Source organism: Acipenser ruthenus, chromosome 16 (genome assembly GCF_902713425.1).
Source record: "Acipenser ruthenus chromosome 16, fAciRut3.2 maternal haplotype, whole genome shotgun sequence".
In the NCBI taxonomy this organism is placed as follows: Eukaryota; Metazoa; Chordata; class Actinopteri; order Acipenseriformes; family Acipenseridae; genus Acipenser; species Acipenser ruthenus.
The window spans coordinates 12,678,176-12,700,602 of NC_081204.1; the positions used below are offsets into that span (position 1 = coordinate 12,678,176).

General features: G+C 36.8%; 3 protein-coding genes across 4 annotated transcripts in view; 1 reads left to right on the forward strand and 2 right to left on the reverse strand.

Annotated features, from left to right (window-relative positions):
- Nucleotides 1-2,683: 2,683 nt before the first annotated feature.
- Nucleotides 2,684-8,634, reverse strand: LOC117963412 (uncharacterized protein C3orf84-like). Of its 2 annotated transcripts, XM_058988842.1 has the most exons (4): nt 8,370-8,634; nt 6,561-6,674; nt 3,863-3,940; nt 2,684-3,194 (listed from the first exon to the last, which is right to left on the reverse strand). In XM_058988842.1, exons 1-4 carry the CDS (start codon nt 8,394-8,396, stop codon nt 2,778-2,780), a joined length of 636 nt encoding a protein of 211 aa, XP_058844825.1. In that variant the 5' UTR covers nt 8,397-8,634; the 3' UTR covers nt 2,684-2,777. The 2 variants fall into 2 exon arrangements, with proteins under 2 accessions (XP_058844825.1, XP_058844826.1); XM_058988843.1 differs by lacking the exon at nt 6,561-6,674.
- Nucleotides 8,635-8,835: 201 nt separating this feature from the next.
- On the forward strand, nt 8,836-16,364 carry LOC131697657 (interactor of HORMAD1 protein 1-like). Its single transcript, XM_058988195.1, has 8 exons — nt 8,836-8,886; nt 9,854-9,929; nt 10,830-10,998; nt 11,580-11,743; nt 12,197-12,245; nt 12,371-12,458; nt 13,472-13,566; nt 14,122-16,364. Exons 2-8 carry the CDS (start codon nt 9,874-9,876, stop codon nt 15,499-15,501), a joined length of 2,001 nt encoding a protein of 666 aa, XP_058844178.1. The 5' UTR covers nt 8,836-8,886; nt 9,854-9,873; the 3' UTR covers nt 15,502-16,364.
- Nucleotides 16,365-19,301: 2,937 nt separating this feature from the next.
- Nucleotides 19,302-22,427, reverse strand: part of LOC117411824 (NUAK family SNF1-like kinase 1) — a 29,028-nt gene continuing 25,902 nt past the window's right edge. Inside the window, exon 7 of the mRNA XM_034019601.3 lies at nt 19,302-22,333. Within this exon, the coding sequence (XP_033875492.3) occupies nt 21,273-22,333 (1,061 nt within the window). The 3' untranslated portion in view covers nt 19,302-21,272. The remainder of the gene's footprint in view (nt 22,334-22,427) is intronic.

A 22,427-nucleotide genomic window follows, 5' to 3' on the forward strand; every position in this document is an offset into this window, starting at 1 on the left:
GTCCCAGTCTCAGGTCTTTTGCAGACTCCATCAGGTTTTCTTCCAGAATGGTCCTGTATTTGGCTCCATCCATCTTCCCATCAATTTTAACCATCTTCCCTGTCCCTGCTGAAGAAAAGCAGGCCCAAACCATGATGCTGCCACCACCATGTTTGACAGTGGGGATGGTGTGTTCAGGGTGATGAGCTGTGATGCTTTTACGCCAAACATAACGTTTTGCATTGTTGCCAAAAAGTTCGATTTTGGTTTCATCTGACCAGAGCACCTTCTTCCACATGTTTGGTGTGTCTTCCAGGTGGCTTGTGGCAAACTGTAAACGACACTTTTTATGGATATCTTTAAGAAATGGCTTTCTTCTTGCCACTCTTCAATAAAGGCCAGATTTGTGCAGTATACGACTGATTGTTGTCCTATGTCTCCCACCTCAGCTGTAGATCTCTGCAGTTCATCCAGAGTGATCATGGGCCTCTTGGCTGCATCTCTGATCAGTCTTCTCCTTGTATGAGCTGAAAGTTTAGAGGGACGGCCAGGTCTTGGTAGATTTGCAGTGGTCTGATACTCCTTCCATTTCAATATTATCGCTTGCACAGTGCTCCTTGGGATGTTTAAAGCTTGGGAAATCTTTTTGTATCCAAATCCGGCTTTAAACTTCCCCACAACAGTATCTCGGACCTGCCTGGTGTGTTCCTTGTTCTTCATGATGCTCTCTGCGCTTTAAACGGACCTCTGAGACTATCACAGTGCAGGTGCATTTATACGGAGACTTGATTACACACAGGTGGATTCTATTTATCATCATTAGTCATTTAGGTCAACATTGGATCATTCAGAGATCCTCACTGAACTTCTGGAGAGAGTTTGCTGCACTGAAAGTAAAGGGACTGAATAATTTTGCACGCCCAATTTTTCAGTTTTTTATTTGATAAAAAAGTTTGAAATATCCAATAAATTTCGTTCCACTTCATGATTGTGTCCCACTTGTTGTTGATTCTTCACAAAAAATTACAGTTTCATATCTTTATGTTTGAAGCCTGAAATGTGGCAAAAGGTCGCAAAGTTCAAGGGGGCCGAATACTTTCGCAAGGCACTGTATGCAATATTAAAAGCTTTTTTTTTATTTTATTCATCCCCAATCCTAAAAAATCTCAGTATTAGAGCAACTACATTTAGATTAATTGGGAACTTCATAAAAAAAGGTAAAGGATGGGTAAACAAAAATGAAATGGCATTTGTAGCTATAGGCAAATAAAGCACAGATGAGAAGACATTAATTGATGACACCTTTTCTAACCACAGCTTACTAAACACCTCACAGGGTTGCTCAAGCTCTGCTCTCCTTCGGTGGACTACTGTGAATATGCCAGACTAAGAAAAGCAAATAAACAAGTCGCTTTAAAAAGCTGTAGTATAACAGTGATCATGGCATTGCTGTGACGTGGTCCTCTGTAATAATGGAATGCTCTCATTCAAATAATGCCCTCAACCTGCGGGCTTAGGCTTTATTCACTTTGGAGTCCCATTATTACCTTGCCACAGCAATGCCTTGATCCCTTAAATAGCCCTCCTCTTGGTCGTCGAAGGCACTTGGCTAAAGATGTACAATATTTCAAAACGATGCACACCTTGTGTTGGCCCTTTGCAGCTTAAGTAAACTTCTGGCGGCATTCTAAAAGGTATTATACAACTGTTAATGATCCTTATATTACAGGATTGACTATACAACATAACTATTGATTGCTATTATAGAAAAATTAATATGCAATTTTTCGGTGGAGACTCCATTTCAAGATTCTGTAACACCTCAACATATTAATTAAGCTCTTGGATCATTTTCAAATCTCAATTCCCTATAGAACCCAGATCTAGTAGGTTTGGTAAACTAGAATTTGAAACCTTAATATAGATTGATATATTATGACAGTTTACAATTACCTTTTAATACCATAAGAATTTCTCAATAACATTTAAATAGACAATCCTAATACACACACACATATATATATATATATATATATATATATATATATATATAAATATAAAACTAGACAGAATAGTCCTAACCTTATCTCTAAAATGGAAAGTAGAAAAACTAAAGCTTCATGATCTTCTATTCTTTCTTTGTTACACTTTGGCACAATTGCCACTGGTAGGTTTCAAGGCAAGGGCCAGATTAGATAGGCAAGGATGCCTCAGATTGCCTCAGAATGCTGCACAGTACAGTACCTCCAGGGCAGGGTTAAGGCATGCTTGCAGGGCTATGTTCTTATTCTCATTCTGCTGTGTGGCTGAAGAGATCATTCAGTCTCCAGCCACCTTCCAAACAGTCAGTTACTGTTTTTAAAACATGCTGATTTCCTCATACTGCTAGTGTGAATAGGGTTTAGATGGGAAGGTATCTATTCACACCCCACAACCGTCTGATGCTTGAGGGTCATTGGTCCTGTAACAATTTAAAGACACATGAAAACCCCAATTATTCTTGCCTTTTTTTCTTTGGGGTTTTAACTATTCATTGATCATGAAAGATTGTGTTTCTATTCAGAACACTAGCTTACAGCATGTGTTGCAGCAGAACAAACATCCCTGCTAATACTGAGTATTAGTCAGGTATACTTTGATACATCAACAACAACAAACACATTCCATATTTCCATGATAAACGGTAAAAAGGATGTTTAATTGATTATACATTGCGTGGAGTATAAAAGTCTGAAGGCCCATGGGATAACCATGGTAAATAAAACACATTGTATTTTGTATCAATTATATCATTTCGACTATCCAGTCTGCCACAAAAGGCAGTCTGAAACAGTAAGGGGCACAGATGAAGTTTGTTTCTTATTTAAGCATCTATGTGGCTGCGTGTAAGCAAATGTAGCCTCCTTGGCAAGTGGCCAGGTAACCACCTTGCCAGTCAGAATGTCTGTGTTAACACTGGGATTGGGCTGGCTGTGTCTGTAGGTGTGGTTGTAGCTGGTGACGTACATCGCGGGGAGCTCTGGCATGGTGATGCGGGGCACTATGAGCTTGTTGGGGGCCTGAGGGGGTTGGTTTTGGGTAAATGATGTCTGGTAGGTGCTGAGTCCGGGGCCTGATCTGGCTATCTCATCCTTTTGAGGGGCCCAGGTGATGAAATCAGGCTTAAATCTGGCTGCCTGTGATATTGCAGACTTCACTTTAAACCTTCCCAGACCCTTTGGGGGAAAAAACAATATATAAAGTAGTTACAGGAGAATCAATACTTTTTAGTGTAACATTTATTTTAATAATTGTATTTGGCTTTTGAGTGACAGAACTAATAGTTTTTTTTTTTCCTTTTTATTTTTCTTTGTATAGCATTCTGGTATGCCTTGTTATATCTAACATCTTAATTGAAACAGTCTTGACCTGTCAACTGAGGGCCCACTATCAGATCAGCTGTCTTGAAGTAAATGTTTGCAAAGTTGTTACAAGTCTACAAATGTTTCGGCTAGCGCCATATTCTCATTGCTCATTGCAACTGAAACTGGATTGAAAAGGGGAGATGCAGGTTTTACACATCACAGAATACATGTCAGGAACTAAAATGAAGGTTCACTTCCATCCCCCTATATATATTTTTTGCTTCAGCATGGTCAAAATGACCAGAAACCATCCAGCCAAGATTCATTACGAATAATATTTTGATTGCACTGTTCAGTATGAGATATGTTGGTGTAGTGAGAGACAGACTTATATGCCGTGGTTTAACTTCAGTGCTGCCCATGTGTTTTTACATCAGTATGAGGAAATGCTTCACATGAACCCTTGTTAGGATTGAAGTCCACAGATATAACATTACTTGCCAGTGCATTGAAAAATAAATGCATCAATAAATACTTACATTTTCAAAATAGGTGGCATCGCTCAGAAAGAGTTGCCGGTTATCATGCTTGGAAAAGACGTGCTTCCTTGGGTTCTCCTGAAATTAAAAAAAAAAAAAAAAAAAAAAAAAGCGTGTTTATTATCAGAACTGGGCTCTAATAAAGCAGTATGTTGGTTTGCTGTAACCCTCCCTCCCCATCATTTTAACCCCAACCCACAGAAACAGCCTGTTGAGCAGAAAAAATATAAAAAATATCCTCCCTACCCAGCATCAGAAACCTGAGTAGGGTAACAGCAAACCAAGCATTCGACTATTGTATACTATAGCGCCATCTAGTGCTGCAGTCTAAGGAACAGAGTTACTTCACTGTAGTAAGATTTTGCTCCAGTGTTCTAACAGTTAATGCTACAAAACGAGTAACACAAAGCACAGAATTAAAAAATATTAAAAATAAGGACTGTATGTTTTGTTTTGTTTTTTTCTTCAGTGTTCAGATCGGTTTTGTTTCATATTCTTATATCCCTGAGTAATTCCCACCCTCCAATTATAAAGGTTGAAATCTCTTAAGAGGAATGTGACGTGTATGTTAATTTTGCAGGTATTAGATATTAATCTTGTATAGGTCAACAGTAGCTAGGTACTGATAAGATATAAACAAAATATGGTAATTGTAAAGGTTAGAAAAATGTTTAAGGGAACAGAAAAAAGCACAACAAATTAGAAATCAGAAATATCATTCTTGCTTATTTCTATTTTTTAAACGTTAACAGTTTTGTTTTGTGTTATTTTGAAAAAAGGGGTGCACACTTTTCACTGGAGCAAATGCTGAGTGCCAACTGCACTAAGGCACTAAGCAGACATGTCACATTACCTTTCTATTACATGCAATCAGAGTGCTTCTTTAAATTTCTGAACTTTTACATTCTTTTAAGAAAGAGTCTGATAAATACAAAACTAACACTACCTGTCAAACATTATTACAAATGTTTTTCAGAAGTTTGGTACAGGACTAATATAACCACGATCTAACTTGACAATTACCATTGGTGGATATTCTCAATTATTTAAATGCATTTTATCTTTCATATTGTACTACAGTAATTGTATTTAAAATAGCACAGTGAGGAGGTGGCTGGCCCCATGCTAATAAGCGTGCCCCAGTGGAGCTCATGTGCAACCCTCTAATCTGCTTCCAGGCAATAGCGCCTTCTTTTTAGAATAATGAGTAACACTGTTACTACCCAAACACATCCAAGAGAGAAATCAAGCAAGTCTGAAGAGAGATTAAAGTACTCTTCAACTGAAACACGATGACTTAATCCAGGAGTGCTTTCATTTGTAACACGAATGCCACTGACCCTTCACACACATTGATGAAATGAAAGAGCTTCAATCAGGCTTTTTTTTTTTTTTTTTTTTTTTAAATACAGCAAGAGGATGAACTTTCTTTTATTACTAATTTCATCTCCTGGGAAACCTTTTTTACATGTTGAGTAAAAAAAAAAAAAACACGTTCACTTCTTATAGTATTACTGTACTTTGTTAAATGCATATTAAAAAAAAATAATAATAATTGTATATGAAAGCAAAGTATTAATGGGGGTCATAATGTGTGGAGTCTTGCTGTACAAATGGATGGACTTGCTAAAACAACATGGCAGTGAAAGAGTATGTTTATTACTGAACAACACCAGCAAAATAACGTAACTAAGAAACTCATAGAATACAACAGCCTGGCAGTGAAAAGGTTTGTTTTTACTGAACATCATTGCTAATGGAACCTAAGTGAGATCATAGAATACAGCTGTGTTCCAAATGTGAAGACAACAAATACAAAGTCACATGACCTTCATATGGCAGCCATATCAGGCCAGTCAGTGTCATGGCCAGCTGCACATAGGAGCGTACAGTATGAAGTCAGTACCTTCAAATATAAAGAGGCAGCAGCTTTGTGAAATTACTGTCGCAAAAAAGGTTAATATTTCTTGGACAATACCCACTTGAACTAGAGAATCATAGAATACAATTGTCTACTGAGTATGAAGCCAATATTTCAAAAGCGTCACATGTCACATGACCACAATATGTCGTTAGCCGGGTTGGTTGGTGAGAGCTGCTGTTTCACATTGCAGTGTATTAGTAGGGCTTGTTATTTAACATCTTTATAGGGATCATAATTATAAAAGTGCCATGCAATGATTCTGTACATATTCATAGCAATACCATAGCAACAGTACATATCCGGTACATAGCAACCATTCCTAGCAACGTCAACATATGCGTAGCAAGGGTACATTTTCATTGCTTATGCCTCACCACTGAACACAGTTTTCAAATTCTAAACAAAAAAGTTGTTAAAAACACAAAAGCTGTATTAAAATATCTCCATAAGCCCCTAGTTTGGAAACTGAATGGAGATGATGCTGTCTTTGAAGGTTTAATAAAACAGATATGTATGGACCGGAGATTTCGGGTATAGGGGATGACTGTCCCCTCGTCGTGTTGATATATTGTCTTCCAAGGATAAAATCCCCTGTGACTATATCTTGTTCAGGGACAATCGTTCTCCACTATATGCATTAACTCTAGTGCATGCTTATATACTGTACAATATGTACACATACAGTATACTGACAGCATGAGAGAAAGTGGCAGTTCCTTCACTCATCTTCTAAAGCCCATCCATTCCAGGTTACAATCTTAGAAGTACACTTGCCTTGGATCTCTGTACCAGTCTCTCTGGAGGAAAAGGTCTTGCCTCTAGCCTGTACTCCTGTATAAAGTCATTCCGTTTTTTACTTAGGTAATGTCCATAAAACCCGCTGGGAAACTAGGAGGGGGAAAAAAATCACAGATTTCAAAACCTCCCCCAAAAATCCAATAAGCTATTTAATGATTTGACTGTGAAGCCTACCAAAGCAATCAATCCGCCCCACTCTATCTGATTACGATTAAAGGGATAATTTTTATCATGTACATTTTCTAAATAATGAATGTTTCTTGCCTGTTGAATATGTACAGTATTAATGACAATTCTCTTTTGTTGTTTTCAGAAACATTCCTTTTCAACCACCGGCTCTGCTTCGGAAAGAACTCAAAAACTCTGAGGTGGTTTGAAAAATGACCACTAGGAGTATGTAGCAGTAATTTCTGTCCCCTCTGAAACTGAGATCATGAATAGAGATATTTCCATAAACAAACTTGCTGTTCACACAGTTGCACAGGGGGCTGATGCAATGATGCATATCCTAGTCATCATTTCTAACCACTGTCAGAAAATCTTTTTTTAAGACCAAGTGGTTGAAAAAACAACTTTAGTTAGTAAGCCTGGTAAATACTGATCTAAGCAAAAACAATAGTAGAGAATGAGAGCAGACACATATAATAGGATATTATGTATCTGATTATAATGCAATAAACTATTGGTTCTATATATAACAATATTTAAGGGATTATGAGGACTAGGGGTGCATATTCCTGACTGGGGGCTATAGTGTAGGTGGGCATTTGAATTTCACACTTCAGAGTTTTGCATTTAGAGAACCACTTGTCCCATTGTGATGAAACTTGCCAAGGACCTTCTTTGGCACAAGTTATTAAGTGTTTCTGAATCTGGATGTACAGTGTATGTGGAGGCTGTCTGTTTTTCCCCATGTCACTTACATTTTTACATAGGCTATAACGTTTGGTTCAGTTGTTACAGAACTTGGTCTGGATCTTTGCACAAGTTATTGAGGGCCTCAGACTCTGGTATTATTTACAGGCATCTGTACTGTACATCAATCTGTATGTCAAACTTTGAATATGCAGACAGGGGATGTAGGTCTTGGAGATCTATGTTTTGTTGTTATTGATGCTCAGATTTTCTATTTAGAGCTGTGGCGATAAATGGGAGAATTGTCACAGACATGTTTGTTTCAGCAATGTAAAGTTGCACACAACCCTGCAATAAAACACACTGATCTGCAAATAAACCTGGATTTGATGATGGGTAAGAGAGGCTCAATTAACTACATTACTCCTGTAAGCAAAAAATACTATGCAAAATGTGGCTTGTTTTTGTACTGGTCATGTGCATAGCCACCTAGTTCAGGCTAAAGAACAAGGTGTTAGTCAAAATGAACATTATTAGCTAAGACTACCAACATTATTATTGTACTGTATATACTGTGAAAGCATGGCTTAAGAATACGATTCCACAATTAGTTGTGTCTATATTTTACAAGGGGCTTATAAAGAGCACTGCCTTTTATATAAATATTACTACAAATTCTAGCAGCTGTATTTGCCAGTTTTTTTTATTAGGGTAACTATACGTTATTGCAGTATTTGTTAGTAAATATCACAACGCACTCCAATAAACTGCTGTAATGCAGTTCACTACTGTGTAACACTTCAGAGGCAGGCTGCTGTATTTACTGTGATTACTATTAAATAATAATATCTACTTTAACTTGTAAATAGCTAAGGATTCAATATATTAATTAATCAAAACTGTTTAAAAGCTGTTTTTAGCGAACCTTACCCACGTCCCAGTCACCTCTCCAGACATCGCTGCAGGATTTGACCTAAAAAAAAAAAAAGGTGGGGTAACGAATTCCAAGTTGTCAGAGAATGATTCCGTGCTGCGTACTTCTGGGTAAGTTTATGTCATTGCTAGGATACCACAATGGAGGCGTGAAACACGGGATAATTCAAATTTTCAGTGGCTTCTGAGCCGGTCACTACGTTCCAAAACGACCAGTTACAATTAAATATTTTCATGTACTGTGATTTAGTTTCAGGACAAATTAATTTTCATACAATAGAAAAAAAAAAAAAAAACAGACAAAAACAAAAAAACGTGTTAAATACATTTAAAAATTCCAGCGCTGGGGGTAAAAATAATTATTCTCGTTTGCACACCAAAGTGGGGAAAAAAAATGCCGTGAAATGAGCGGCACGTGCAGTAATTAAATGCCCCCTCCTCGTGCACAGGAGGAGTGACGGACCTACGCGTGAAAGGACGGTTACCTCAAGAGCTACGAGTTATGTGCCGTAAGGTGAAAACATATTTTTTGTTTGTTTGTTTAAATAAATAAGCATCAAATGACAGGTAAAAAAAAAAAAATAACATACATGAATAGAAAAAATCTTATAAACATTTAAAACATATCGTACAATGTACTGTGTGTTATTTAACTTGCAGAGTGGAGCACAGACACCGTTTTGAATCCAGGACGGGCTCATATCATATGTTGTTGCTTGTTTAACGATTTAATCTATCAACAATATGACTTCCCAATAGTACAACAATTTGTTCGTCAAATAATAAATATGGTTGCGAATCCAAATTCCACATGAATATTGAGAGATATGTCTATTTTGGGGTTGCTTTGGTGAGCCTGAGATTGGATGTGTTTAAAATAAATATATAAAAGCGATTGTAAACACAGCTATTTAAAAAGGCTTTACCATTATTATGGACTATATTTAACCTGTTGTCTATATTTTTCAAAGGCTGTGGTGAAACTGCACAAAATATATATGGAAAATGGAAAAAATAAAAATAAATAACAAAAACTGTGGCTTTCATACAGAGCCTGTGATTGATAACAAATAATACCCTCTTTATCAAAATCAGACAAATGGTTTCCAAGATGTAGCCTCGGGTGTCAGTTTCACAGTTCCACCTAGGTTACAGTTCAAGCATGATGTCATTTAATTCCACTCAGCAGAACAGCACAGTGTTGACACTGATTGATGCAGGTAGCTGTAGTCATTGAGTTACAATGGATACGTTTCATGGCAATTGGATTCAGCTCAAAGTATGACTATCTTCATGTACTAGCATCTCCCACTATATGTTCCCATCACTGCAGATATCATTTACAGCAGGCGATCATAAAAAAATACTAAACTACCCTAAGTCAAGGTTGCTGGTAATGCAAAACCCTTTGTTGAATGACTTGATATTGTGTAAAACATATGGATGACAGTACGAGTAACCATGCTGACATTATTTTCTAGAGAAACGAATAATCTAAAGCATGAATTCCAGTGTGTGGAATATTAAAGAGATGTTCAGCATCCCTACAGGAACAGGGTAGGTTTACTATGTTTATATTTTGTTTTCCATAGCTTTAACAATTTCAGAATTTTTAAAATGTTACCTGTTAAACATTAAGCATAAAAAACATATCACTTATATTTGAGCATCAAAAGAAATGTATCACTAATATTTGAGCATCAAAAGAAACTTATCACTTATATTTGAGCATCAAAAGAAACGTATCACTTATATTTGGATAAAATTAATTAGATGTGATCGAAAAATGACAAACTCTGTTTTAGAGCAGGTGCATTGACTTTTTATTGTGCTGATTAACAATTGACATAACGAAGATGCTGCAAAATGATCTGTCGATCTTGAGCAGGTGTTGTGACTCTTGGTCTCCCAGTTCATGGCCTGTCATTGACAGTCTGTGTCTGGTTATCCCGTCTCGCCAGGTTTGAAATTGCTGGCTGTGAGCACCTAAGATGGCGAGCCACAGTACTCTGCCCTAGTCCAGCCTCCAACATGCCGATTGCACACTGCTCTCTTGACAGACGTGACATGTTGTTTTTTTTTCTGCCATTTTCTTTATTGCTTTTATTCAAGCTTGCAATTCAACAGCTGAAATCACTCCATATCCAGTGTCCAACCAACTGTCTCACTAATTAGGTGATTAAGTGCATATGCTTCAGTCATAGTCACTCAAGCGTGTCATGTTCAAGGATGAATGATCAAGTGGTTAAAAAGAAACCAAAAACATTTCGTCAATGTCCATCATTTATGTACCTTATTTTTATTTTTTTTGTTAAATATAAGTGTTATAAAGTTTCGTTTGATGCCCGGTATAGATATAAATGAAAATGCAGACTAAGAGTGAATGAAATGGTAATAGGTAAACTACAATAGGCACACAAACCTGCTTTAAAAAATGCATTTATTTACTGAGCACAGAGCAAACAAAACCTCCAGTCGAAGCAGTGCTCCCAGTGACTACTCCAGTCTGACGGATTCCCAGTTCCTGTTTGGATCTCAGTTTTGCCCTGAATATTCACAATCTGCATCCCAAGAAGTGAACTTCCCATCCAGAGTACCCCAATCTTCACAGCAAAATTCTCAGGAAGTGAGTGATTGTAAAATGTGTTATATTGCATGACACACTGTACATTCTACTAAATTACATGCCTGGTGATGTGGATACACCTTGGTAGAATTGGTAGGATGTTGTATTAATATTCTATGCATAAATATGACTATATACATTATTAAAGGTGCAGTTTCCCTTATAAAAGTACATTTTGCATGTGATGTTGCAGTTTTCCTATACATTATTATAGTATACATTTACCATATTACCATGGTTTGCCATGTTTTTTTGTTGTTGTTTTTTTTACTATGCTTTACCATACCTCTGGGCTTTACAGTGCTTACATATGCTTTACCTTGCTTTCACTGTGCTTTATGTATCACATGGCATTCATAACCCCTGCTGTTGCTGTAGTTGCAGGAGGATGGCAGGTTAGTTCACAAACATAGTGGCCAGAAAGCTTCAAGGAGCAAAGAAAGACTGTGTGCCTGTAGTGACTGTATATATAACAGCATTGTGGGACTTATTAAAAAAAATGTGCAAACAAGAGTAATAGTACAGTGATAATTAAATAAGATAAACATTGACAAGGTTTTTTTTTTATGTCATTGTTATAGCAGAGTGAACCCAGATTTTCAACAAAATATCAGACCAAGCCATATCTGTTTGGTGGAGACAATAAGGAGAAAAGCAAAGGGCCTCATTTTGGATGTGGAAATACCAAAGGAATCTTGGAACAGTTTGAGGTCAACAAGAAAAAGGCCAAAGAAAAGGAAGAAAGGTAACAGGTTGTGGAAAACTTGTGACTTCATTACCTTCCCCCAGTTTCTGTGCCTGGGGGAAATAGAAGTGTGTTTGTTTTTTTCTGGCCAGTGCACAATATTCTAGCACAAGTCTTTTTACTTGTTATTTGATGTGTGTAATGCCAAATTCTCAGTTATTGGGGTACCAGAACAATGACCAAATGTATGTCCAAAGAAAAGCTCAAACAGATATTATTAAGAAAACAACTTTTCATATTTAAGTTTAAAAACACATTTTGGATTAGAAAACAAATGCACGCACATTAAATACATAACTAATTCACTTTAAACATTTCTTGAGTTATGGATATGTCACACCATAAAACAATGGCTTGAGGAAAGGAACATGGCCTCTTTCACAATTTATAAAATAGTAGTTAACACATTTTTCTAAACTGGATGTTTATATTTCACTCTATTTTTACTTTTAGTGAGTTTTTGTATAGTGGATTTTCACAACTTCGGGAATGTATGGAAGGGGTAAGTTAATTAATTATTTTGTTTTCTAAGTACCTGTATGTAAATTTGGAATGATCAACACATAAATTGAAGCAATGCAAGTAATGGTTTTAGCAAAATCTAAATGAATATTTTGTTTTTTGCAGATCAAATTATCTATAAACAGCATTGAGAATAACACTGATTCTTTAAAGAGATGTATTATGGAAGGTCTGGATTTGTTTATGAAAACATGTAAGTGTTAAATATGTCATCCTAACAACAAAGCTGCAAGGCAATTCAAATGATCAGCTCATAACAAACGCAGAGCAGTTTTCATATTACATTATACTCATCAACCATAAATATCCTAACCCAAATAAATATTTTTCCATACACACATTTTTCCATGAATGTTTCATTTGATAAACAAAGCCTTATTATATCTACAGAAATGCCTTTCAAATGAGGTTGAAGACTGTTCCTCGTAAAAACTTAAAAACACTTTACTAATAAAAACAAAAGTGTAATGTTTTCCATGAATTAGTTTTATTACACAGTACACTAACTGGACAAAAAATAGAGACTGGCCTTACAAAACTACAGTCAAGGCACATTGTTCGATTAGAAATTGGTGTGACGGTTTCTGTGATTTGGCCACTGTACATGTCATTTGCTTCTTTGTTACAATGCGTTGCATGTGTTTGCAGACTTGATCCGTTGTGACCCACTTGTGACTAATTGTATTTTCCGGTGGTGGTTTTATGCAACTTTGCCAATTCAGGAACACCCGGATACTATTTTGATCGACACCTTGGTCAATTCAGTAACTTTAATTGGCAGATGAGTCATTGGCATGTACACCCTCTATCAAGCTCCATGTAAAGTCACTGACATACTGTACTTTTCCCATGGTTGTTGCTGAATAGTTGCACAAAACTCATTTGCATTTGCATACATTTCTAATTGTATTTGCATTCTCCAATTTTTTGTCCGGTCAGTTTATATAAATATATATATATTTTTTACAATGTAATGTGAAAACCACTTCAGGTTTGCTGTTTGCTGTATAATCCAGATTGCAATGGTGTATGAACTGCAGAGGGCCCCCTTACACAAACAACAGTTTACATCTGTGTAGTGTAATTTGTAAAATAATAGATGCAATATTCTATTCTGTGAGATTATTTAGTCTACAGACCATGAACATATTCTGACAAGCAAAACATGGTTCAGAACAGAATAATAATCTGTGTTGTGTTTTATAGTACAGGAGAACATGGGTTCACATTATGAGTCAATACTGAGTGCACTGTCATCACAAAGCCAAGCACTGCAAGAGATTGAGAAAAGAGAGACAATTGTGAGTACAAATTAGAAACAGGTATTATTGTTCATCTTTTGTATTGTTATTCTGTAATATTGTTTTTCCACCCAATGTTTATTTGGTTTATATTCACTTTCACTTCCTGTTGTCTTAATTGTATCCCTGTAGAAGTAAAGGAGAAGTTACACTTAACTGGAAATTATCAGAAGTTAGAATTCCTCCATCTTGGATAGTTGCTTTAATAAAGTTTAGTCATTTCATTTTTTTTTTGGATAGTTGCTGTGAGGTTCAATGTCACGTTTTGTGATCTGGTGAACATATTGTAGGCCTGTACAGTTACACTAAATCACATCTTAAAAGCATATACAGAAACACTTCACACATGCATGCATTTTGTACACAGATGTATATACTAGTAACAGGCGCTGTACATACTATAGACATACATACTCTAACACAAAGGCATTTGTTTAAACTTTCAAATATGCCAGTTGCCCAGTAAAAGATAATACCTTAGTCAAGTTATTTTATTGTATTCTGTGTCTTCTGTGTCTTGTGGGTAGTAATCTGTTTTTTTTTAAATGTTTGCAGATCAACTCAGAAACCATTGCACTAAGTTCTTTTGTACTGGGCCTGCAAGAGAGTTTAGAAAGCATGAAATCTCAACAAAGTGAAGGGTATGAGAATATCTGTGAAAAGCTTAGCTGGCTATCGGATAACTTACAATTTAATGAAATCTTGTCTTTGCTTAATAAGCTGTCTGCTGCATGTAAACCTATATATCAGTTAAAAGACAGCACTGTTCAGACTTCCCCTGGTCTATATGAAAAACGGTGTCTTGTCAGGCAGGAAAAGACGTACTTTGAAACCACCAGGGTATGTAGAACCAGCTCGATTCAGACGCAAGGTGCTTTGGCAGCAGGGCAGGGAGGTGATGGGGAATCATCAATCGAAAACAGACCTGTTGATAATATTAGCCAGCAATGCTATGGCAGGGGCAGTCAGGTCCCAATGGCAAAGACGAAACATAGCCCTGTTAGGTATGCTGAACCGCCTAAACAGCAAATATGTAGAGAAAACTGTAAAGACAATTCATTGGAGAGTTCTTTGTTGTACAGAGTACCATACCAAACACGTTCTGCATCTACCACTGCTACATTTCCTAGGATCCCTGTTTCAGTCAGCAGCAACCAAAATGTTCAGCCAGCTTTAAAGGAGCAGCAGTCAGACCAACAGGCAACCTCTAATGGAATGAATGTGTTCAAGGCACAGACAGCAATGAATACATTGGAACAGAAAAAAGATCTGTATGACTTTGAAACACAAACAAAAATTAACCAGGGTTTCAAAAGTAAAGATAAACACACTGCCATAGACAACAGCCCAGGATTTGAGAGGATTAATAAGAAAGCCATAGGGCCTAAGAAAGCATGCAAAAGACAACCAGCTTTTCAAAATAGACGCAATGCATGCACATCCAAGAAAAAGAGAAAGGTAAACATTTTGAAGTTTTCACAAAGTCAGTCCAAGAAACAAATACAAGCTCTAGAGGAACATGAAGACTGTGGAGCAGATACCCAAAAGAGCAGGGGTATCTTTGAAAACAAGGTTGGGGGTGTAAGTATTCCTGCTAAAAACCAAAGATATCAAAATTCAGAACTGAAAGAGAAATTAATACCAATGTGTTACATCCGTAAGAGTGTGGTTAAAACCACGGAAGATGCAGGGCGCTGTATACTAGAGTCCACTAATGCTTCTAAAGTAATGAATAATCTGTGGGACTCTTCCTCCCAGGAAAGTGGCCACACACAGGGTATAGCAGGATTTGAAAAGCAAGCTCTTTCCTGGATTAGCCCTGTTATGCACAGGCCTCCCTGCCCTGCTGTGAACGCCACTAAAACACAGGACATGCAGAAAAGCAAAATGCGCTCTCGGATCTGTATGTTTGACACCAGTGATGACTCTGATTGAAGAATTACATTTTAATCTAACTGATACTGTAAAGTATGTGCTTAAACATGTTCCTTTTTTTGTTTTCTGTTGTTTAAAAAATGGCTTAGGTTATAAAAGCAACTCATTTATCATTTCTATGCTAGAACAGCGTTCATCTCAGTTGTATGGTGGGTGGAGGGACTGTACCCATTCCAATTGCATAATGCCTTAGGTATTGCACCTGTTTAAGGCTGATTGGGTCGATTAAAACATATTTTGCAAATTATAGTCTAGCTATGAGATAGGAGACTAATGTGGTTCAGTATTTAGTTCTACTGATAGTGTGATCCCAAACAAGCTAAGGAATAATTATTACTCTAGTTTGTATTCTGTTTTTAGGTGTTTATCCAAAGTTCTATGGATAATGTTAAAATGATGTGGAGTAATACTGTACTTCACACGCCTTGATTATTTAAAAGTGTAGTTGTTGATCTTTATGTTTTAAGATTTCAGGGAAATAGAATTATTAATTTACAATTTACAATTTACAAACAACATGCACAAGTTCAATGCCATGAATTAACATAAGACTGAAATATACAAAAGTATTGAATACTTTTAATTACAGGTTAATTAGGGCTGACTAGCATTTGTGACTTAACGTGTTTTCATCAAACTTGATTTTAATTAAAATGGAAAGAAACCTCAATATCCAAAAAGACACAACATCCTTAAAGCTTTTTATTCATGTTTGTATAAGCACTATTAAAATTATATTTAAAAAAAAATGTTTAGATTCCCTCTGGTGACTTTTTAAAACTCAGAAGTTTAAAACACTGCTGTCATATTCATACAGCTCTCAAACGTGTCTAATCTCCAAGGTCAGCTGGTACACCAGACCAGGGTGTAATCATTATCCCCTGTAACACTGTCCCTAGCGGATGTACGAAATACATGAGTACGAAAATACTGTACCAGATAGAACATGGTATTTTTTCCATCCTCTCAGGGGCAGACTACCACTCTTGTGTCGTCCTTTTATTATAACATTGATTCACTTCCTCTGCAGTAAGACCCCACATAAAGAATCTATTTTCAGCAAAGTGATTGAGAAACCTGAACCACACATCAAACATGAGTCAATAATATTATGGTTCCTCTCTTTTTACACTGGCTTTATTTAATCAGCTGGAAGTGGGTAAAAAAAAAAATGGCAGCACACATTCTTGAAATCCCATTATCTTTTTTATGGAAAGTATATTTGTGATTCAGAGAATAGACACATCATTCACAGCTTTTATAGCATATTTCTCGAAGGGTACATACAGTACATGCCATCCCTCTTCTATCATCTTGAACTGTTATGCATAACTGTTATGTTATGCATTGTTTTTAGCAATGGAAATGTTTCTTTCCAAGGAATGTGTTTTATTGTGTTGGGACATTTCAGTATGAATCATTTCCTTTATCTGAGTGAAATTTGCTGTTTAACAGTAATAAATATGCTCTCTTTGATAGCAAAATATCTTCAACATTAACCAAACGCTGAAGGTGAAACATTTGTGGCGACAGGGATTAACTTTATTTATTTCTTCACAGCCCACACTCCAATTGTCTTTCAACCAGCCAGGAACTCTGAGCCCTGAATCATCTCTTGGATCAGGGCTTCATTCCTGTCTCTTATTGCAGTTGAAATTATTTTGTTTGCTTTTGTTTTAAATATTACCTTTTTTTTTATCCACTAAAAAAAATGAGGCATTTGTATTTGTTATGTTTCATAAATATACAGTGAATATTTCTTTTGATACCCTTGTATTAGCATTTTAAAAATATATATTTTGCTGCGTTCATTTGGTTTCTGACACCCTGTATAATTTTTAAAGTACATGTCCTGTCCTTTTATTGGACTTCAATAAGATTAACATATCATCGCCTGTGTCTTGCAGCCAAATTAGCATATGGTTAACCAAACTGACTAGTACTGTGAAAAAAACAAGTGTTGAAGATTGTAGACTACCATGAATGTTTGAATTAACTTGCGTTTTTTGGTAAAATGTGAACACATTGTGGCTCGCTTTGGCATATAAGTATCAAATTACCCATAGTGGCTGGGAAGTGACAGCTGTATCCTATTAAAATAGTAATTTACCTTAACTAAATTACTTTTTGAACAGTGATATATAAAATATTTTTATACGTCTGCCACAGGTTCCTGGTTAATATTAGAAGTATGTATGTTCCAAAAATAACACCACACATTGTTCATTACCTGCTTTTGAAAAAACAAAAAACAAAAACAACATTCTGAACTCTGGCTGACATGTAAAGGTATCAGTTGTTATGCTGTTATGTTTAGTAAATGAGTCAAATGAATGCATTTTTCAACCAAAGGAAGCTTACAACAGATTCTAATGTCATCCACAGCAGTTTAGTTTTCACTAACGGACACAGCATAAAAAAATGTCAGTAGCTTTATATTTCAATATTATATTTTGCATATATAGCTAGTTTCCCTCTTTAAACACTACATACTTGATACAGGTCAAAAAAAAGAAAAATACAGACGGCCCTGTAATAGTACAGGAAAGATAACAGCAGTAATCTAATCTAATATACTAATGAGCATACCAATGCCCATTTTAATTTATTTTTCAGTATAAGCCACTAAAACAATTTAATTAATAACGTAGGGTAGTTTTTCCATGAAGTTACTTAGTGCTGAAAGAGTTAAGCAAATCAATTGGTGCACATCATTTTTATAAACAAGTTAAAATACATTTTGCAAGGGTTATAACAAGTTCATTCTATGACAAGGGCTTCACTGTGGTATGATACTTTGGCACATGAAACCTCAGTTTTATTATGTACACGTATTTCTGCGGATGGCTTCAAATAAAACATTATTCAGGGACAACTGATTTCCATAATACCGCGATACTGGATACTGTTTTCTTTTGTTCAACTATGAATAAAATGCCAGGTCTAAAGGTGTAAATAGAAAGCTACACTGACAGTATGTTTACGATTTTTGATTATTGTATTCAATTAGTGAGGCAACAGCATTATTATGTGTTTGAATCATCCTGTGGTATGTGGTACAGTATACACTGAACTAATTGATGCCGTAAATGATTGCTTCCTGACCCAGTGTGTCAAAAACCCAACAAGGATAGGTACAGTAGGTCCCAGTTTCTATGCTATTGTAGCAGACCAGTAATGTAAGGGTTCGTAAAAAGAACAGCAGAAATCCTTCATATAATACATTTTATTCTCAGAAAAACAATGTAACAGATATGTCCTGCTGTTTTTATGAATAATGATGGCCTTTTAAATATATTTTTTTTATTTAAATTCCTAAGCAACTATTTTAATGCATTCCTGTTTATATAAACATTTAAAATGAATTATGAAAGTGTTTAAATTATTTTTAAACGTATTGCTCCACTTATAGCCAAGTCATAAATTAGGAAACAGAGCTCAAACTATTTTCCATGCTGAGAAATAACTTGTGGAAACATTGCTCAATATACTTAATAGGGCAGACCTACATCTGTAAACATTTAATTATTACAGTACTGACAAGCTTTAGTGTATACACAAAACACTAAACCATTAAACTCACAATATATTCTCTAGGCAATATTTGAGTGTTTGCATGTTCATTAGGACGTGAAATGTAGCTCCCTAAAAAGAATTCCTACTCTTGGCGTATGCCTTTAAATCTTTTGATACACATGGTTGTAAATCTTCCTGAATGGTACAAAACACTGTTTCCAATTTCATGAATAAGGTACTCTGACTTTGATTATTTCTTATATACATGCAATACAGGCAATATATTACAGTCATATTTTTATTGAATACATTATTATTTATAAAATAACATACAAAAAACACAATATTTTGGTTTCCATAGAACTAAATACACATAGATACATAATTACAGTAATTATGTTGCCATTATTAGATTTATTTGCATGCCACTCGAACCTTGGTCTAAAGGTTTTTGGTTTGTTGTTAAAATCTCTCAAGTTGCTCTGAGTTGTAAAACTGTCCATTCCGCACAATGCATTGAAAACAATCATTGGCCTCTTACTGCAAAAACGTACACAAAAATGAAAAATACACAAAAAGACTAAAAGGAGATGTTTTGCAATGTGTTACATTTTAGCAACTTGCTTGGAAGGGTTCGCAATAGCTTTGGCAAAACAAAACTAGCAATTGGTAATATATATATATATATATATATATATATATATATATATATATATATATATATATCTCTTTAAAATGTTTTGCAGTATCCTTCAGGTACTGTTCATGGCTTCCTCCCTTTTTACAGCTTTTGTGACATAATTTTCTTTTAGTAGAAAAATGGTGCAAACATTACACGTCAGCAGTTGCTTAGTAAACTCATGCAATGTCTCAGTTTGGTAAATGACAAGTTACAAAATACAAAGTGCTTTCAAAAGGCGTGTTTGCTGATAAGATATTGTATCTTTCCTGTCAACTACTATGAGCTACAAGTCCTGCAATCCCCTAACCGGCATGTCACTTGTCTTCATCCTTATTCTGCGTGTGCAGAGATGTGTATAATGAAGCACGGCTTGGAACACAGGCATGGACAACAAAATGAACTACTGAGATGGAGCAAAACCATTTTAAGACATCCATAGATGTTAAAGATTTATTTCAAATTCAAAATATTTAGAACACAATTTCACAATTAAAACATCTCAAGCTTTTTTCCATGCTTATTAAGATCCTTTGTGTTTGAAGAGGGGGCTAAGTTTTTTTCTGCCCTTTAATAGCTCCACTACCATTTTAATTGTAAAGGAACAAATTGAGGGACTCCGATACCTGCAGAACAACACAGAGTAGGGGGCTGGTCTACAGTGTTGCACCTTCAGAAATGCTTCAATGTTAGGAAAACCTAGAAGTTAGATATGGTGGCAGTGTAATAAATAGTAAATAGTTAACAGACCAATTACCCTAAAAATGCTTCTACTGCATTATTTGAATAGGAATCTGGAATGTTATTTGTCTGGGTGTTTCCATAATTATTTACAATGCTCCATACAGTACATGTGTGGATGTGAATTCCATGCCCCTGGGTTCAAAGCAGTGCTCCTAAACAATGTTGCATGAATTTCGCAGCTTTCTATGTTGCGGCTGCACGTTACGAACTTTAGCAAAGAGGATGCTGTTCTCCTTGCGTCTCAGTTCCACCCCAGCTGTAAGACTGGGTACAAGCAGTTAGCTGTAAAAATAAATAAGTGCTATGCCTAGTTTCCATATGGCTTCTATGAGCAGTAACCTGAAACCAGCTCCAGTATACATAGGCTATTCCAGACAGTGAACTCTTGAGGGAAGTTTTTACTAAGGCAGATCCTTAGAGTAGCAACTACAGGAGACATGCAGATAGATTTTACTTTGAATTCACCATCTTAGCTTATCTCTCCCGGCTGTCTCTTGGCAATTGCATGGATGTTTTCAGTGTTGTCCTGGCATAACAAGGGAACTAAAACTGGAAGCTTGTAGATCTGTGGCTTACAATATTGTACATAACAAAGTGCCCTATTTTGAAGGCAGTGCATATTTTCAGAGAGGAATAAAATTATGTTAATGATATAAAACTAGCAAGGAAGTACTTCTCCATCTTATAACTTATAACTTCCTTGCTATAGTTATAAAATAGTTTTGTTCCTCTCGGAAAATGCTTCAGAATAGGGTCTAGAGTGTACCGTTCCATTATGCTGGGAACAACATTCCCTCCAATCAGATAAACTGAGCCAGGTTAGAATCCATTGCTATAAGTGTTCACATATCTTCTGAGCTTGGCAGTAGACCTCCTTTCTCTCCTCCAGTGTAATTTCTTCTCTCCCCTCCTTCACCTTCCCTCTTGCCTCTGAGTCCTGCTCCTCCTCAGAGCTGCAAAGGCTGTGCTTACTGCTCTGGGCAAAGAGGCGCCTCTTGTTTTCAGCTGCAGCCAAGTCCAGGAGGTCGAAGGAGTCGCTGGAGAGAAGGCTGTCGTCACTGATGACGCTGGGCGGCCGGCTATGAGCCTGAGCTTGCTGCTGCTGCCTGCTGCACCCGCTGGACAGGATCAAGTGTTTCAGGGACTCGGAGAGCTTGAGCACTGAGATGTCATCGGGCAGATCTAAACTGGCAGAAAACTTGCCATTGCGTTTGAGGATCCCCTTTCTCCGCAGCACTACGTCTCCTGTTGGCTGGGATTCCTCCCCAGGCTGCTTCGCTTCACTCTTGCCTGAGCTGCCCAGGGAACCGCTCCTCTCTGGAGACGAAGAATACCCTGACTCCCTTTGGTAGCGCTTCTTGAGGATCCCTTTCTTTGGCATTTTGGATGACACTGGTGTCTTATCATGGTTAGGGAGAGCCTTTGGGCTGCCAGAGCCTGCAGCTGGGAGGTGCTTGTCCTGATTCTCTGGGGTGCATAACTGAGAGACTGTGCAAGGAAGGCATGCAGAATCAGAGCTGCTCCTGGTTTTCAGGATCCCTTTTGGCTTCTTGTCCGATGTTCTGCTGAAGGTTCTTTGTTGAGGTAGAGTTATGTCATTCTCCTTTTTGGACTTCTTCAAGCAAGTTGCCTGCTCACCCTTGGACGTGTGAAGCAGAGGGAAGCTAAAATAAAGCTGAAGATCTGGTGCGCTATTGAGCTCTTGTGCAATGGATCGGTTCTGCCAGTCGATGTAGCGTGCCAGTAATGGAGAGGGACAGTCCTGCCCAGAGACACAGTCACACACTGACTTATCGTAGCCCCAGTTTACCCACCAGTGGTTTGCAATATCTTCTACAGTCGCTCGATCCTTTGTGCTAACTGTTAGCATCCAGTCGATCAGCCCACAAGCATCTGTTAATCACAAAAAAACACAGTTTATCTACAGTGAATATGAATTAACACCATTTGTGTAAGGTGTAAGGTACCTCTGTCCTGGGTTAAAGTT

Excerpts from the sequence above, each read along its gene's own strand:
- LOC117963412 (XM_058988842.1), bottom strand. The coding sequence starts at position 8,396 with ATGTCTGGAGAGGTGACTGGGACGTGG. Across the intron at positions 3,941-6,560 it reads GACTGGTACAGAGATCCAAG|GAGAACCCAAGGAAGCACGT; the intron begins GCAAGTGTACTT and ends TTTTAATTTCAG. Across the intron at positions 3,195-3,862 it reads ATGCCACCTATTTTGAAAAT|GGTCTGGGAAGGTTTAAAGT; the intron begins GTAAGTATTTAT and ends TTTCCCCCAAAG.
- LOC131697657 (XM_058988195.1), top strand. The coding sequence starts at position 9,874 with ATGAATTCCAGTGTGTGGAATATTAAAGAGATGTTCAGCATCCCTACA. Across the intron at positions 10,999-11,579 it reads CACAGCAAAATTCTCAGGAA|CAGAGTGAACCCAGATTTTC; the intron begins GTGAGTGATTGT and ends TCATTGTTATAG. Across the intron at positions 12,246-12,370 it reads TTCGGGAATGTATGGAAGGG|ATCAAATTATCTATAAACAG; the intron begins GTAAGTTAATTA and ends TGTTTTTTGCAG.